Genomic DNA, 16,489 nt, shown 5'->3' with positions numbered 1-16,489 from the left:
ATACACGAGTGGAAAGAGCGTAGTCATCTCAAACAACATTTGAAGCCTCTGTTAACAAGAGAAAATGAAGGCATCAACCGGCAAGGTGAGGAAAAAACAGCTATCTCTGAGCATTTCTTGGTATAGAGTAGTAGTCCTGTTAAGTGCACATCGCAAAAGGACGACAAAAATGAGATCAGAACAAAACTTGAACGAATAAGTCACTGGACATGCTGAGCTAATGTCTGCAGTATTCTAGTAATAGCCCGAGTTCTCCAGCATTTTCACTAAGTCTAGATCCATGTTAGAATAGCGTCTCCTATGACATAACCACCTGGGTCCGAAAGAAGAGACGCATTCTTGTGGCAACTGCACTTTGCTTTGACCAGTATCAAATTCCATAGATGGCATATACACTTCTTCTAATGTATACCTATGGACCTCTTTCTTATGACTTGTCAGCCAACTTAGTCGCTTATTTCATCGGCATCACTATCTCCTTCGAACACTATGTCAGATGTTTCCTCCTCAGGGCTATGATGGTCGATGTCCATTATTGCATCTTCCGATTCCTCTTCTTCACTGTCATGGTCTTCATAAATCACTGGTTTCACTGGAGCATCTTCCTCCTCTTTCTCATCGATTACCTGCTCAAGGAGCATATACGGGGGGTCAGTTGACACTCCAAACTTTAGAACAAATCCCAACTTCGCATTTAATTATACTTACTCCTGCGTAAAGTACGTCCAAAGAGACAGATAGTTGAAGAGCTGGCCGGAAGGTTGACACTCTCGATTCAATGAGCTGCAAATGACCACAAGCAAATCAGAAATCCAAAGAAAAGAAAGTCATGTCACGAAATTGGAAAAATCTTCCCACACAACCTCGAGATTTGGTAAAAAATATACACAACAGTACGAGTAAAAGAGGTGATATTGGAAGGTAAAACGTTCTTCTGAAGCCCATATTTATTTGCGCGTAAAAGTTCCTTAACATGGTAGCCGGCCACCATTTCAGACCTGATACAGAGAATTCAACGCAACCAGCGAAGCTTCCTGTGACATTATTCCGCTAGAGTGCTGAAGTAGTAGTCTTCTCAGCCATGGAAGAGCACATACAAGCACAGCGCCCCTGCAGCAACAAAGCAAAATGAAGGAGAGAGGCCCCGATAGAACAGCATAGTGCTCAAAAACTCGTTCAAAATAATGATGGCATAATCTGAGGCAAAAATTGAAAGTGGGATCAAATACAAAGGCTGCCCTGCATTTAGGCCAAGCTCAAAGAGATTATGCATTGAGGTCACACAAAACTCTGCAAGAGTACCTAGACATTTATGGGCCAACCCTATATGCTACGACAGTGGAGGACAGTAAATATTGACCACTCTAATTCATATGATAGTTTGGCCAGCAGGTTCAGCACCTGTATTCTACAATATAAGCTGAATATCCTCATTATAACATATATATATATATATATATATATATATATATACTTTACTGAAAAAACAAGCAATTGACATGAAGCGAGTGAAATAAGGTAGCTTTCGGTCGAACAAGACAGCAACTGTAACATGTGTAGATGTGAACAGGAAAACAGTTCTTAACTTCAATTTAGCAAGTAATTGAGCTCCCTTGGTCAATGAGTGTTTTCCCCAAGTGTGGTAACTCTTGGCAGTGGATTACAAGTTTAACATCATCCAGTACAAAATGCCTAAAGATTAATTAAAATAACCCAGAGAGAGAGAGAGAGAGAGAGTCACCTCGACTCAACTATGGATATGAGGAATTGCAGAAGCTTAAGAACATCAGATGGGTTTAAAAGAGAGATTGAATTAGCTATAACCTGCCAGTACAAACGAGTTTGACATGATTACCACCAGCATAATGATTTATTATTATTATTTCCACATGTAAATAATTAAAATTATCCAGAAACATGAAGATAAGGTTAGAAGAAAACCTTTTCGTCTTGTGTATATAAGCAATCTAATAGGAGGGCGCGATCATCAGCATGCAATGCTTGCTTGAGCAAAACATTAACAGAGTCAGCGCGAGGCTGGGCAAGAGGGGAGGGGTCTTGTTTTTCGTGGCTTATGTTTATTCCACCATCTACCAAATTTAATTTTTCAAGCTTTTCCCCCATGGTTGGCTCATTCAAATCATCCTCCACAACCCCATCACCATTCTCACCCTTACCTGCCAGGAAAGCCAGACTATGTTTTCATAAAGATGTGACAGTGCTGTTCCACGCATTGTACATGCATTCTTCTCCATGCACTGGAAAGAACAGCATAAACTCCAACAACCACCTTGAAAAACATGGCCTAAAAAGGTAGTATGTTGGGTGCAAAGTGATATACACACTGCTGCAGTACAAAAAAACATAGACAACACGAACCAGAGACAAAATAGACATGCAGTCTATGCACATGAAGGATGTGAGCCTTTAGCAATGCTATATATACACTTCAGTTTACTGGCACATGAAGAATGCCATCCACACAGCAACAAATTGATGGCATCCTGCATTTTCTCCTTTTTGGCAATTTAACTAGTGCACCTACTAGCACCATGAACATTGCTACATGCATGCATAGTTGTTAAATTACTCCCAAGCATAATTTTACGCGAAACGCATAATTCAGAGACGAAATAACAGCAACAAGAATATATCATGCAACTGAAAGCAGAAGCATATTACAGTACAAAGGCAGGTGAAAACTAAATTGTAACTACCTTTACTTGGAGTAGCCTTACAACTTGATTTCATCCTCTCCTAGAAATGATAACTTTTACAAGACTTAACACAATGGAGAATCAACTAAACCATGAACTATGATCTAATCTTGCAGTGATAATAGATTTACCATCCTTCTTTAAAAAGCCCTTTCTTGAATCTTGAACAAAGATTCTAACCTTCCTTATACTTAACTTTGAAGTTGCTAAGACGACCAATACATCTTCACTGTTGCAAACAATCTTGGATTCAATCTTCCTCTCGACAATTGGAGTCTCATCTCTCGGAACTATTCTTTTTTTTTTTTTTTTTGTAGTAACTTAATGATATGTTTTTCATTGTATTTTCTTGGTAGCGTTTCTTTCTTGAACTCTTGAATGTTTGTTTATAGTGACTTCTCTCTTCTATTAGAGAAGTGTATAAACCACCCTTTTGCCTTTACTTTAGTCGAGATGTTTCAATCATAACCGATGGCAAGCCCTATGTCTTCCTGCTAATAATATTATCAATTAACTCCTCATGGAAATTCCTTAGTAGCAGTTCAGTAATATATCACATAATTTTGATCCTTTCTACTACGCCATCGTGCATGACAGAAATACACATGCACTGGCACATGCACCCACCCACCCACCACACACACAAACAAATGCACACACAAACACCCATACCAACACACCCTCCAACCCCCACACACACAAGCACTTAATTTGCATAAGCAATGATTCCATTTCTTACTCTTCATTACTTCAGAAGTATCCTTGTTCCCCGACGAGATATGATTAACCTCCTCCTGATCAGTTTCATCATTCTTTCTCAATGGCTGATCACCTTCTTCTGACAAATTTTTATTCCTTTTCTTCCTCTTCCTCTGGTTAGCCTTTTCAGACGTGCCTGCAACATGTTGAGGCAAGTATCAAAGGTCTGATATCCATGCTTCAAATGAAGTAAAACTGATATCTCACAACCCTCATCTTGCAGCACACAATTATTCGTAGTCATCAAATTTCAATCCCACTAGTGTAATCATCCAATTCTAGGATCCAAGCCAGATCGTATTATATGATCCTGCCATAAGGAGCAGCTGAAAAATTGTAGGACCAGTCAGACCAATAGACTTTGCAAGAGTCTCTTGTCCTCTACCAAAGTAAGTATAGTTTCCCATGTAGCAAGCCCATGAAGGATCTTTTTTCGCTCAATTATAAATTTAAACTAAAAAAGGCATTTTCCTAGCATCAAAATCCCAGTGTTCACCCCTACCACTGTTGAAGTAAACATGAGCAAGAACGATAAGAAATCATCATAGATACCACAATCCATATGTGAAGCCATAATGTGAAGGACCTCAAACACAACTCAACCATCAGAATTTGCACCATTGTCCTCCTCAACAACAACCACAGCATCAACCCAACAAACAACAGGAAAACCTTCACGCACTCTCGAGATCTCAATTTTCATAAAATTGTGCCAGTTCCAGGAGAAACATGCAAAAAGTGTCTCCACTACTCTCGTCCTTCACTGCATCTTATTTAGTCTCAAGTCAGGTGTTCAGCATTGCTTCATTTGGTTCTGTTTGCATATAGGTGGCTTTCAGTATAGATTCACGGTTCATGATGATTGTGCGTATTAATTGCAAAATACGGTCAAATTCCCTTTGTTCTTCAACCCAGTAAGGTATATTCAGTCGAAAGTCTTGCACAGAGGTGTCAAAAAATACGCAAGAGAGAGGGTCGCCATATGGCAAAACCAGAATGGTGAGTTTTAACATCATAATTAGAAATAATGCTACAATCCCAGCTTTTCTAGCTTAATTTAGCACTTAGCAGGAAACCAAGATCATAGATCTATGATGTGATCCACCACTTAATCCTCAAAGACACTGCAATTCTAATTAAAACTCCAGCTTTTACAACTTCTGTTACAAGTAAATTTCCATTGCAAGCACCAACAAGCAAACAATATCAGAATCTTATTGCTAATTATAAACTATATAATCCAGTATTAAAAACTTCTAGATGATAAATAAATAAAAATATTGGCTAGTAATAGCTAACATAAGGTACAGCTACATACTACTGATTCCTTGAGATTGGTCATCCACCACAGAAGTATGATCAACCTCGCTTCTGTCAGGTGCACTGTTCGTTTCCAGTAATTGATTTCCTTCATCCCTTAACTTGTTATCCTTCTGTTTTTTCCTGTCACGTCTCTTTGACTTACCTACATTGCGGGAAATGCTACAAACAATGAGAACTTGGAAAAAAAGTGCTGTAGCCAAAGTTCACATCTACAGAGAGCACATACTTGCAAGACTAGAAGCATTATGCTTTGATATGCTAATGTGTATTCTATTTACAACTGAGTATAATCATGACGACCAATAAGAACAGTAAGATACTCACATAAAGAGGCAAAGTAAAACTCAAAAGTAAATTAAGTACTAGGTAGCCAAGTGCAAGGCCGAAAATTGCTGAAAGAATGGTGTACCCTTGACTAGTGCTTTCCCATTCTAACCCTCTAGATTTGCCCCATTGCAGAAACACAACAGGCGACAAGAATACCATATGCTCGAGCGAAAAAAATTCTAGGCTAATGAAGAAGGAAATCAAACTGAAGTCAGATTAATTCCAAATCCGACCTATTGATGCAACAAATGGTTACCATGCTCAGCCTCCCATCGACACCATTATACCTTTTGCCCACTAGATCCTTTTTCTCTATTTTTCCCTTCTTAACAGATGATCCACTTTTTTCCATTATTCATTCACTGCCCTAAACCAACCTACTATCTGGGAAAGCAAGAGGAAAGAGGAAAACGACAAAACAATCATGCTACTCCTAAGCCATCTGACCTGCCACGATTGAAAATATTTACCTTTCTTCTCTCCATGCTCTTCAATTATGCTTCCAACTTCCACTTGATCTGGCATCGTTCTATAAACATCCAAAACCGAAAAAATTGAGTCCATCAGACAAATGCTACACTCAACTCTATGCATGATATATCACTTGTAGCATGAGCTTCACATGTCATCGATATTAACAAGTAGGGGGATGGCATGCACATGCTCAAAAACCAAGGTTTATAGAGCAGATTTACCAAGCAAGACTGCTAATGGGCAAAGGACAAAGAATATATCACTGAACTACGACAAAGCTTGGGTTAACAAGGCCGGTCACTTACATCAAATACGGGATTTCTGGGAAAACCACTAATCAAATAACGAAATGAGGACCTCAAAGGCATTGCCAGAGGAACATTCTCAAACACAAAACACATACTCCAACCAAAATCAGGACGCGCACATCTACTCCGATACGACGCATCTTCATTAAATACTCTGAAGCATAATGAATTCGATGCTACTTGCATATATCGAACGATTGATAACACGGGGCTAAGCAATTCCCCTGCTTGCTTGCAGTTGGCAAACAAAAATCCGCACAACAATCATCATATCGAGTGAGCCAGGATAGCTTATCCTCTTGAGCTTAAGTAAAGATGGATTCTCATGCTCAGACATTTGCATCGCCTTCTCTTGTCCATGTAAAAAAAAAACAAACATTTGGCGAATGGGACAGCAAAAGGTGCTCGCGAAAGAAGACTAAAGTAATGAAGGATGGCCTGTTAATCACGGACAAGTCCTCAGCATTCATGAACTGTTAGCAACTAAAATCACCAACCACACACAGAGAGAGAGAGAGAGAGAGAGAGGGAGTAGCGAACCAGAGGCGCGAGCGGTTTGCCAACGAGCTTAGCCGCCGAGGACGTGTTGCGGGGAGCGAGCGACGGCGTGGGTGGCTGAGGAGAGGAGAGGAGAGGAGAGGAGAGGAATGGGTACGGTGGCCGAACCTTGAGGCTCGAAGGCGCGACGCCGATGGCGGCGGCGGCGGCGGCGGCGGTGGCGGCGAGCCGGGTGGCGGAAGGGAGGGAGGGAAGGAGACGAGAGGCGGGGCGAGTGAACAAACTTTTCTTTCCCTAGTCTCTCTATTTGTCGTCCGACCAAAGTTGTTCATTTTATATTAAACTCTATTTTACTTTTTTACCTAACTGAAAACGCTTATATATAGTCCCCCAAAAAAACGGAAAAACAAATTTGGAGTGGAAACACCTATTTTAAAAACTAATAAACTTACAATATTCGGAACGAGAATACAACATATTCTAACTTTTGAAGGAAAAATATCGAGCACATTATTTAATTATTAATTTCTGTGAATTGAATACATTTTCCAAAAAATTTGAAAATTTCCTTATAAAAACGAAAAGTATAAACCTATTCACGAACCTATAGGGCGCTTTTGAAGGTTTCTCAGATCTCACGACCGCGGAAAATGGGAAGATAAAGTCAGTTCTGAATTCCAGATTGCTTTCGAATTCAATATCCCGAACCTTGAATCGTCCGACTATGAAAAATCAATTTACAGATCATCCGAGAGTTTCACTTGCTTTGTGTATAGTCGGGTCTTCGTTTCGAGTTCTAATTGAGTCCCGCTTGGAAGTAGGGCGTGCTAATGGGCCGGTACGGACCGAGCATGGCTGGCCCAGCAGCGGGCCGTGCCAAGAACAGACTGTTCGACATGGCAACCAGCCGCGTGCCATGCTGGCCTGCCAATGCTAACGGGGTTGCCGGCACGGTCCGCTACACCGGCAGCAGGCCATGCCAAGAACGGACTGTTTGACATGGCAACCGGCTGCGTGTCATGCTGGCCGGTCAACGCTAACGGGGTGCCCGGCACGGCTCGTAGCAAGCCGGGCCGAACTGTGCCCTGGCCCATTGCCACCCCCTATTTGGAGCTGCTAGATAATCAGATCTTCTTTTCTCGTCGCTGAACTTCTGTGTTTTCGTTTCAATTGGATGGCTCTCATTCGTAGAGGGAAGAAGATCTTCTCTCTTTTACGGCGTTGGACTTTTTTGGCCACACGAATCACGTCCCTGAGCCACTTCTTTCTCGGTTAAGTACTTGCAAGGCCACTTTGAGGCTTTATCGTGAAGCTCCGGAAAGAAGGTCCAGAGGCATGTCGGTAGAACTTCGGATTGTTTTCGAGTCGACCAACGGCCAATTTGAGCTTTGCCGACATACCGAGAACTTAGCAAAGGACTGAAGGATGGATCTAACCGCACCTTCGGCTCACAAAAGGTTACAACTAAGTCCTGTCAGATCACTCCGTAAGGCCGAGGACGAGGTTTGCACTACAGGATCTGGAATCCAATGCATTTCCTCACTCACTCATTCTGTGAAGCTCCCCCACCGTGGGCGTGAGAAGTTAATAATAGTCCCATGCTGGGACATCACACAGAGCATGCCATCTTTTCTCAGCTGAAACGATGCATCGCCTTCAATTGTCTACAGTTCCCACGCTGCATTGTTTCTCGAACCAATGTCCTAGACTTTTCAGAGAACCGACTTCTCGTTTACATAGTAAAAGTGCTATTTTCTTGTTTCAATGCTTAATATAGATGAATGATACATGCAACTGAAGCAAAACATAGTGATTACATTTCATTTCAACGTGAGATTTCCAGCCTTGGAAATGCTTCGACGAAAAACTTCAAGATCTATCCATGTAACTATGTATGAGAACGGTGGAGTGGCCATAGAAACAAGTAAATAGATTGGAACAATGAGATGTTGGGTTCAGCCGCGGTGGGCCTTTTCTATTTTTTCTTCAAAAAGAGAAAAAAAAAATGTGGTGGCACCTTAAATTAGCCAATTGAAGTTCCCAGAGTTTTCGAAGAGAGCATTCAAGGTAACATATCCGTCACTTGAATGAATGCCTTTGCCAGGACTCAGAGTCATCCAGCGGTTTCAGTAAGGTCGGAACTTCCTGGCAGCTCTCAACTGTTGTATTCGCTTTCTATCTTGCTCAAATTTACTCTGCAACATCATTATCTCTGCACCAAAAGAAAATTATAAGAAAAAATGACAATAACCTCATCACCAGAAAAATTCTAACATATTCAATGCAGAGATTGCTCATTCAGCAGGAAACGGTAGGTCAAATGGTCCAAAATAATTCTTGACCGGAAATGATGCTTCATCTGTGCAAACTAAAACCAGTATACATGGACGTTTGTGTGCAACACCACAAAGATGCATTTCCCTATATCCAATCACATATTTGACCCAATCAAATCAACAACGTGTTTACAGCAATATCAGAAAGAAATCTCTCTTTTGTTATGTGCTAACCATATTTGATGTTCTTCCTCCTCACAAAAGAAACCACCTATTGAACAATGATATGGAGAAATCAACATGCTGGAAGAACATCGAAACTTTATGAACGCCAACAAGGTAGACAATGGTAGTCAATGAAGGTTATCCAGTGGTAAGCATCATGAAGGCTTAAAAACAGGATAAGAGAAGCGCACACGCTTGCGCAAACGGGAGAACAGACAGGCTATACAAGCTCGAATGCATGTCATGCATGATGCGCCTGCATATAGCTACAGACAGACAACATATGCAACTAGACATGCATAGGCGCACATCCGAATATGGCCCATGGTATGCAGCTCCATACAGCTAGGCAGATATTTTGAATCTTCGATGAAACAACCAAGAATGAGGAGATTTCTCTTGATGGGTCAGATCTGGCAAAATATCGAAATGTCACCCGCGCAATCATCCCAATTCAGAAATTATCAGATGATACTATCTCGGCAAGTTATTGCATCATGAAAGATATGCTAAGAGTACACTGTATTCAGCATTATAGAAGTGTGAAGAGAAGCTCAACTAAAAGGAACAAGTATTCTCCTGATTTTCTTAATGCATTTGATCACCCCAAGGACCTATCTAGCAGGTCTGACAATAGTTCATTTAGATATCAGTACAGAAAATCAATATGGTATGTTAATGAAGTAAAATTCTACAAGCAGGAGCAGATAAGGGAGGAGAATAAAGCTGAAACAATATGCAAAAAAAAACACTAAGAAAAGCTACTCGAACGACCTTCAACAAAAGGGTGCCTATACCCAAAACCGACACAGGTGAGTAGGTTTTCAATATTCCAAAGATGCTCGTAGTATTGTCTTAGCAATAACAAGTTTGGCTCTCACCCAAGCGGTAGTCTCTAAAAAGAACGAAATTAAGCTACAAGAGAAATTTATCATACCATTCCTCTGCACTTCTCTTCTTTGAAATCGGTAAAAATCCGACCCAACTTCCTTGCGCTTCTTCTTAGCCAACTTGTCCTCCAAGGCAGCCTGGGAAACAGAGCCAACAACAATTCCACTTTCACTATCTGTGGTCTTCTTCCTTCCTTTGTGATGGGTTACCACAGTCCATCCTCCCTCTGCAACACGGGCTTCTCTTTCTTTTCTTTCCTGTGAAGCAAGAACGATAAACGTGAATACAAGTGGGGCTAACTGAAAACTGTCGACAAACTGAAAGAAATAAATTAAAAGCTCAAGCATAGGTGGATAGACAATGATGATAATTCTTCGTTCGGCTCAGTACAAACGCCAACCATCATGTATCTGAAGTACATATCACTAATACAAGAATAATGCACAAACATTTAAGTCTCACAAAACAGGGAAAACATACACACTGAACCAGCAAAAGACAGTAAAACATGGCCAAAACCTCATGTTGCTGACAAGAAGGCACTTTATCATTTCGTTCACCCATGCCATGTTAAATCCGACTCTTTAGCTTTGGGACTATATTCAGATAACAACATCAGTGAACCTAGTTATCCTGCTGGGCAAGCATATCTTTCAGATGACGGCGAGGTACTTAAATTGAGAATACTCTTTTATTCACGAAACATTGCACCTTAATAGGATATGCTGACACTTTACAGGGATAGGTGGATGACCTTTATCCACATCAGACAATACTCAAGGACACTCAAAAAAGCAACTAAGAAGTAAAGAATCAACAGATCTGCAATACCTGTTCCAGTTTTGCCTCGTGAGTGCTTATAAATTCATCAATTCTTTGTTGCAATGTCTCTATCCCCGGTCTTGTCTGATAGTATTCCATCACCCACTCTGTACGTCACATTTCAAATGAAGAAGGCCAAACAGCGTGGTTCAATGCAATTGGAAAAATTTCACTATGATAGCTCCAAGAAGTCGACAGTGACAAGATTGAAACAAATTCTCAACCCTATTTAGCAAGACTCTCCAAGTGCATCTTGGTGATGAAAGATAATGGCTAGCAAAGGAAAAGTTAAATTTCATACTCTTCATTCCTTTGGATTCGTCCTCATCCCCAGAAGAAATTTGATGAACATTATCCGGATCAGGTTCAGAGTTCTTAGCCACTACTTGATCAATATCTCTTGGAGACTGTAGAGGCTTCCCTTTCTTTCTCCTAGCTTTCTTAGACTTACCTACAGCATGGGAAGGACAATCAATCGCTGCTCACAGAAGATAGAGTTATCTTCAACAACCAATATTTTATCTGTCAGGCAAAACAACTACTTTGCAAGCCTCTAGTTATATTGCCAAGGTGAAAAATAGGATTCAGCCACTACCAGATAACCTCAGAGCCACCACAATATCCTTTTCAAGAACATCTTGACAATGACTCTCACATACTCCTCATAACCATACACAAATGTCTAATTCCTTACTTTTTGTTACTTCAGAAGTATCTCCATTCCCTGAGGAGGAGGTAGGATAAACCTCCCCAATATCAAAATTGTCGTTCTTTTTCAGTAATTGGACATGTTCTTCCGAAAAGTCGCGATCCTTCCTTTTCTTTCTCCTAGCCTTCTGAGTCTTACCTGGTATAAAGGTGAAACAAGAAATACCAGTAAACAAAATAATTTGATCCATAATTATTATATTGTGAATAGGGTGAGACATTTATCTACAAGCCTTATGTACATTTATTCACAATAAGTAAGTCTCCTTCCAAGTAGAATCACCAGGTAACTACTTTATTACATACTATCATTTTCCTATTACCAGATAGTCTCAAAAGCCAGATGACCAAGATGATATTTTCTTGTATATTGAAATGAACTGTATGCAGCACTAATGGGCATAAGCAAGCATCAAAGTTTTACTTTTCATTCCTTCAGAAGCATCCTCAATCCCCATTGACATATGATGAACCTCTCCTTGATCAGGTTCATCATACTTTGTTGATGGGTGGTCACCTTCTGACAAGTCATGATTCTTCTTCTTCTTCCTCTTGACCTTCTTCAATTTACCTACATCATGGATAAGGCAAATAACAATGAGAACAAATGCTTATTATATTGTGAATGGGGTGAGACATTTATCTGCAAGCCTTATCTACGTTTATTCACAATAAGCGTGTCTCCTTCGAAGTAGAATCATCAGGTAACTCCTTTATTACATACTATCATTTTCCTATTACCAGATAATCTCAAAGCTAGATAGCCAAGATGATATTTTCTTTGGCTGGATATATTGAAATGAACTGTATGCGGCACTAATAAGCATAAGCAAGCATCAAAGTTTTTACTTTTCATTCCTTCAGAAGCATCCTCAATCCCCAATGACATATGATGAACCTCTCCTTGATCAGGTTCATCATACTTTGTTGATGGGTGGTCACCTTCTGACAAGTCATGATTCTTCTTCTTCTTCCTCTTCACCTTCTTCAATTTACCTGCATCATGGATAAGGCAAATAACAATGAGAACAAATGCTTATTATATTGTGAATGGGGTGAGACATTTATCTGCAAGCCTTATCTACATTTATTCACAATAAGCGTGTCACCTTCGAAGTAGAATCATCAGGTAACTCCTTTATTACATACTATCATTTTCCTATTACCAGATAATCTCAAAGCTAGATAGCCAAGATGATATTTTCTTTGGCGGGATATATTGAAATGAACTGTATGTAGCACTAATAAGCATAAGCAAGCATCAAAGCTTTTACTTTTCATTCCTTCAGAAGCATCCTCAATCCCCAATGACATATGATGAACCTCTCCTTGATCAGGTTCATCATACTTTGTTGATGGGTGGTCACCTTCTGACAAGTCATGATTCTTCTTCTTCTTCCTCTTCACCTTCTTCAATTTACCTGCATCATGGATAAGGCAAATAACAATGAGAACAAATATTTTTTAAATGAAGTAAATGTGATACTTCGCCACCTTCATGGCGTAGTGCCCTCAAAACATGATTACATAGTCATCAAACTTCAATCAACAGTAGTGACATAATAGAATCTTAGGATCCGTATCAACCGCATGACCCTGATAAAAATAGGAGACAAATTGTGGGACCAGTCAGATCATTAGATTTCCAATAGTCTTTTACCCCCTTCCACATAAATATATTCATAGCCTCAAACCCATCCCAATGGCTTAATCACTTTCTAGATCAAATTAATTAGAGAAAACAATGACCATAAGGAAGATTCTTTTTGCATAAAAAAAATTACTATAACCTAAAGATAGAGCTAGCTGTGAGGAAGATCCTCAAACACAACTCAACAATCAGAGTTTACAGTATCATAAAGAATAACCACAGTACATCCTACGCTACCTCACTATGCTCTCAATGCCTATTTTTTGCTTATATGGGGGAAATACGTGATTGAATTCTTTCCAGAGGAGCACCCGCAAATTCTAGGACCAGTCAGATCATTAGACTTTGGCTGAGTCTCGTGTCCTCTCATTCAGCAAGCCCAGGAGTATCACTTTCTCGATCAAATTAATGATAAACTAAACTACATTTTCCTAACGTCAAAATCTCAGTGTTGACCCCTGCCCTTTAAGCAAGATTGATAAGAAATCCATCATAGAGACTACCATCCACAGATGAAGACATTATGTCAAGAAGACCTGTTATATCAGAATTTGCACCATTATCCTCCTCAAGAATAACCACAGATTTGACGCAACAAACACCTGCAATAACTTAATTTACTCTCAACATCTTGTTTTGCATTATATTGTGCAAATATTTTCCAGGTAAAGCATGCACTAAGTGCCTCCATTACTCTGGTTCTTCAACTTTCATGGATGTTAGTCTCAATTTCAGGTGTTCAGCATTGCTTCATTTGGTCCTGTCGCATATAGGTGGCTTTCAGGATGGATCCATGCTTCATGATCACGTGTATTAATCGCAAGCACAATACAGTCACCTTTATTTTATTTTCCCAACCCACTGGTCATATATTCAGTCGAAAGTGTCGCGTAAATGTGTCAAAAAGCATGCACAAGTGAGGGTAGTCATATCGCAGAACCAGAAAATGATTTTTCATCCTAATCAGATTATGCTATAATCCCAGTTTTCTAGCTTAATTTAGCATTTAGCAGGAAAGCAAGATCATAAATCTATGATGTGATCCACCATTTAATCCTCAAAGACACTGCAATTTAACTAAAAATTCCAACTTTTACAACTTCTGTTACCGGTCAATTTCCATTGCAATTATCAACAAGCAAACAATATCAGTCAGTTATTGCCAATGACAAACTATATAACACCAGAATCCCGTCTTGGGAACTTCTTGATGATACATAAAAAATTAATATTGGCCAGTATTGGCTACCATAAGGTACGTACTTCCTTCAGAATGTTCATCCACCATAGAAGTATGATGAACCTCAATTCTGTCAGGTCCACCATTCGTTTCCAGTATTTGGTTTCCTTTATCCCTTGAATTGCCATCCTTCCTTTTTTTCCTGATAGATCCCTTTGACCTACCTACATTGTGGAAAATGCAACATATATTGAAAACTAGTAGCAAATAAGGTCAATGGCCAATGTTCGCCTCCACAGAAAGCATGTACTTGCAATGCTAGTAGCATTATTCATTTCAATATGCTACTCAGTTATTTCATAAAAGTATTTCAATATGCCACTCTAGTTACAACTGAGTATAATCATAACGATCATTTAGCACAATAAGATACTCACAAAAAGAGGCATGGTCGAACTCGAGAGAAAAGTAAATGCCAGGTAGCCAAGTGCAATGGAAATAATAGCTGAAAGCATCATGAAAGGTGTACCCTTCATTAGAGCTCTCCCATTCTAACCCCCTAGACTTTCCATTTCAGAAACACAACTATAGCAAAGAAATACCATATGCTCAGCAAAAAGAAATTCTAGGCTAATGAAGAAGGAAATCAAACTGAAGTCTGATGAATTTATTCCAAATGCAAACTATTGAAGCAACACTTGGTTCACCAATACCATCCTCAGCCTCCTATCAACCCCATTGACTGTTTGCCCAGTAGATCCTTTTTCTCTATCTTTTCCCTTATTCCCAGGCAATCCCAATTTTTCCATTCTTTTACCACCTTAACCAACCTAGTATGTGGGAAAGCAAAGGCAAGGAGAAAAACGACAAAATAATCAAGCTAACTCCTAAACCATTTGACCTGCCATGAATGAAAATCTTTACCTTTCTTCTGTCCTTGCTTTTTCAATATGCTTCCTACTTCCACTTGATCTGACATTGCTCTATAAACATCAAAAACCAAAAACATTGAGTCCATCAGACAAATGCTATCAACACTCAATTATATGTGTAATATACTGCTTGTAGCAACAGTTTAACATCCCGTGGACATCAACATGTTGGGAGATGGCATGCACATGCTTAAAAACCAAGGCATTTTGACCAGATGAACCAAGCATGGCTCTAAATGGACAAAGGACAGAGAATATGTGACTGAACTACAAGAAAGCTTGGTTTGATGAGGTGGTGGAGGAGTCCTAAGATATGCGACTAGAGAACCGGCTGTTTCCGGGCAAATCACCGATCAATAACAAAACGAGGACCTCAAAAGCATTGCCACAGGAGCGTCCTCATACACAAACTACGTACTTCAACTAAAACTAGCACGCACGAATATGGTACGACGTTGTCTTCGTTCAAATAATCTGAAGAATGAATGAATTTAATGTAATTCGCCCACACTGCAAATTGGCAACAGGGTCTCAGCAAGAACATGCCTTCGCCTTTGACCGAGGGGCAAATTTTTCCTGCTTGAAATGGGAATAGAAAAAAGGCATCCGCATGATTACCATCATCATGTTAAGAGCACTCCACAATGAACGTTCAAGGGAGGGAACCACCCACAAAGCAATCTGCTTCTTGAGCTCAGTTAAAGTTCGGTTCTTATGCTCAGCAAGAAAGGTGGTCGTCAAAGAACAGGCAAGCAATGAAGGATACAACAGATGATCCCGTGTTCAATACTTTCAAGCCACGAACTTTACAGCTGAGAGAGAGAGAGAGGAGCGAACCTGAGGCGCAAGCGGCCGCTAAGGGCGCAGCGGCAGAGGACGCGCGGGGGTGAGCGACCGGCGGCGTGTGCGGCTGTCGAGAGGAGGAGTGCGGCGGCGGCGGCGGTTGAAAGCGGACCTTGAGGCGCGACGCCGGCGGTGGCGGTTGCGGACAGGAGAGCAGCGTGGAGGAGGCAGGAAGCGGGGTGGGCAGAGGAAGGGACAACCTTAAGAGCCCGTTTTGCTTTCCCTAGTCCCAGTCGGTTAATTAATTTGTCCGACAATACAAAAACGAGGAAAAAAGGAAAAAACAAAAAAAACAAAAATCGGGCGAGATTGTTCTCATAATTTTATCCCAAATTACAATACAATGTCTAGAGACTAGGTACGTATCCGTTTACTGGACTACATATGTTCTTAAACTGATTCGTCTGAACTCTGTGACATAAAACACGAGAGTATTCGCTGGGGTGAGGGAACTAAAACTATCCCTAACGAAATGGAATAGGGCGTGCAAGCACCGGCGTGTTAAAATAAGAAACGCCGTATACTTGTACTTACATGATTTTCAAATAAAATTTT

The 16,489-nt window shown here is 40.3% G+C and overlaps 2 protein-coding genes across 5 annotated transcripts; both read right to left on the bottom strand.

Annotated features, from left to right (window-relative positions):
* Window positions 1-86: 86 nt before the first annotated feature.
* LOC115686774 (uncharacterized) lies at window positions 87-6,695 on the bottom strand. 2 transcript variants are annotated; one of them, XM_030612179.2, is made up of 9 exons: window positions 6,449-6,695; window positions 5,597-5,655; window positions 4,795-4,941; window positions 3,457-3,612; window positions 1,942-2,177; window positions 1,742-1,824; window positions 999-1,110; window positions 709-783; window positions 87-626 (listed from the first exon to the last, which is right to left on the bottom strand). In XM_030612179.2, the coding sequence occupies exons 2-9, from the start codon at window positions 5,649-5,651 to the stop codon at window positions 447-449; spliced, it is 1,044 nt and encodes a 347-aa protein (XP_030468039.2). In that variant the 5' UTR covers window positions 5,652-5,655; window positions 6,449-6,695; the 3' UTR covers window positions 87-446. The 2 variants fall into 2 exon arrangements, with proteins under 2 accessions (XP_030468039.2, XP_056170154.1); XM_056314179.1 differs by lacking the exon at window positions 6,449-6,695 and adding an exon at window positions 5,906-6,073.
* A 1,420-nt stretch (window positions 6,696-8,115) lies between these two features.
* Window positions 8,116-16,123, bottom strand: LOC115685614 (uncharacterized). Of its 3 annotated transcripts, none has more exons than XM_056314173.1 (11): window positions 15,929-16,121; window positions 15,084-15,142; window positions 14,243-14,383; window positions 12,603-12,749; window positions 12,178-12,324; window positions 11,753-11,899; window positions 11,315-11,467; window positions 10,922-11,098; window positions 10,630-10,727; window positions 9,845-10,055; window positions 8,116-8,618 (listed from the first exon to the last, which is right to left on the bottom strand). In XM_056314173.1, exons 2-11 carry the CDS (start codon window positions 15,136-15,138, stop codon window positions 8,533-8,535), a joined length of 1,362 nt encoding a protein of 453 aa, XP_056170148.1. In that variant the 5' UTR covers window positions 15,139-15,142; window positions 15,929-16,121; the 3' UTR covers window positions 8,116-8,532. The 3 variants fall into 3 exon arrangements, with proteins under 3 accessions (XP_056170148.1, XP_056170149.1, XP_056170150.1); XM_056314174.1 differs by having other exon boundaries at window positions 10,922-11,071; window positions 15,929-16,119; XM_056314175.1 differs by lacking the exon at window positions 11,753-11,899 and having other exon boundaries at window positions 15,929-16,123.
* Between the last annotated feature and the right edge of the window lie 366 nt (window positions 16,124-16,489).

The sequence above is a fragment of the Syzygium oleosum genome, unplaced genomic scaffold (assembly GCF_021117445.2).
Source record: "Syzygium oleosum isolate NSW1041296 unplaced genomic scaffold, Sole_v2.1 Sole_v2.08, whole genome shotgun sequence".
NCBI lineage: Eukaryota > Viridiplantae > Streptophyta > Magnoliopsida > Myrtales > Myrtaceae > Syzygium > Syzygium oleosum.
This window is presented reverse-complemented; position numbering and strand designations above follow the sequence as displayed.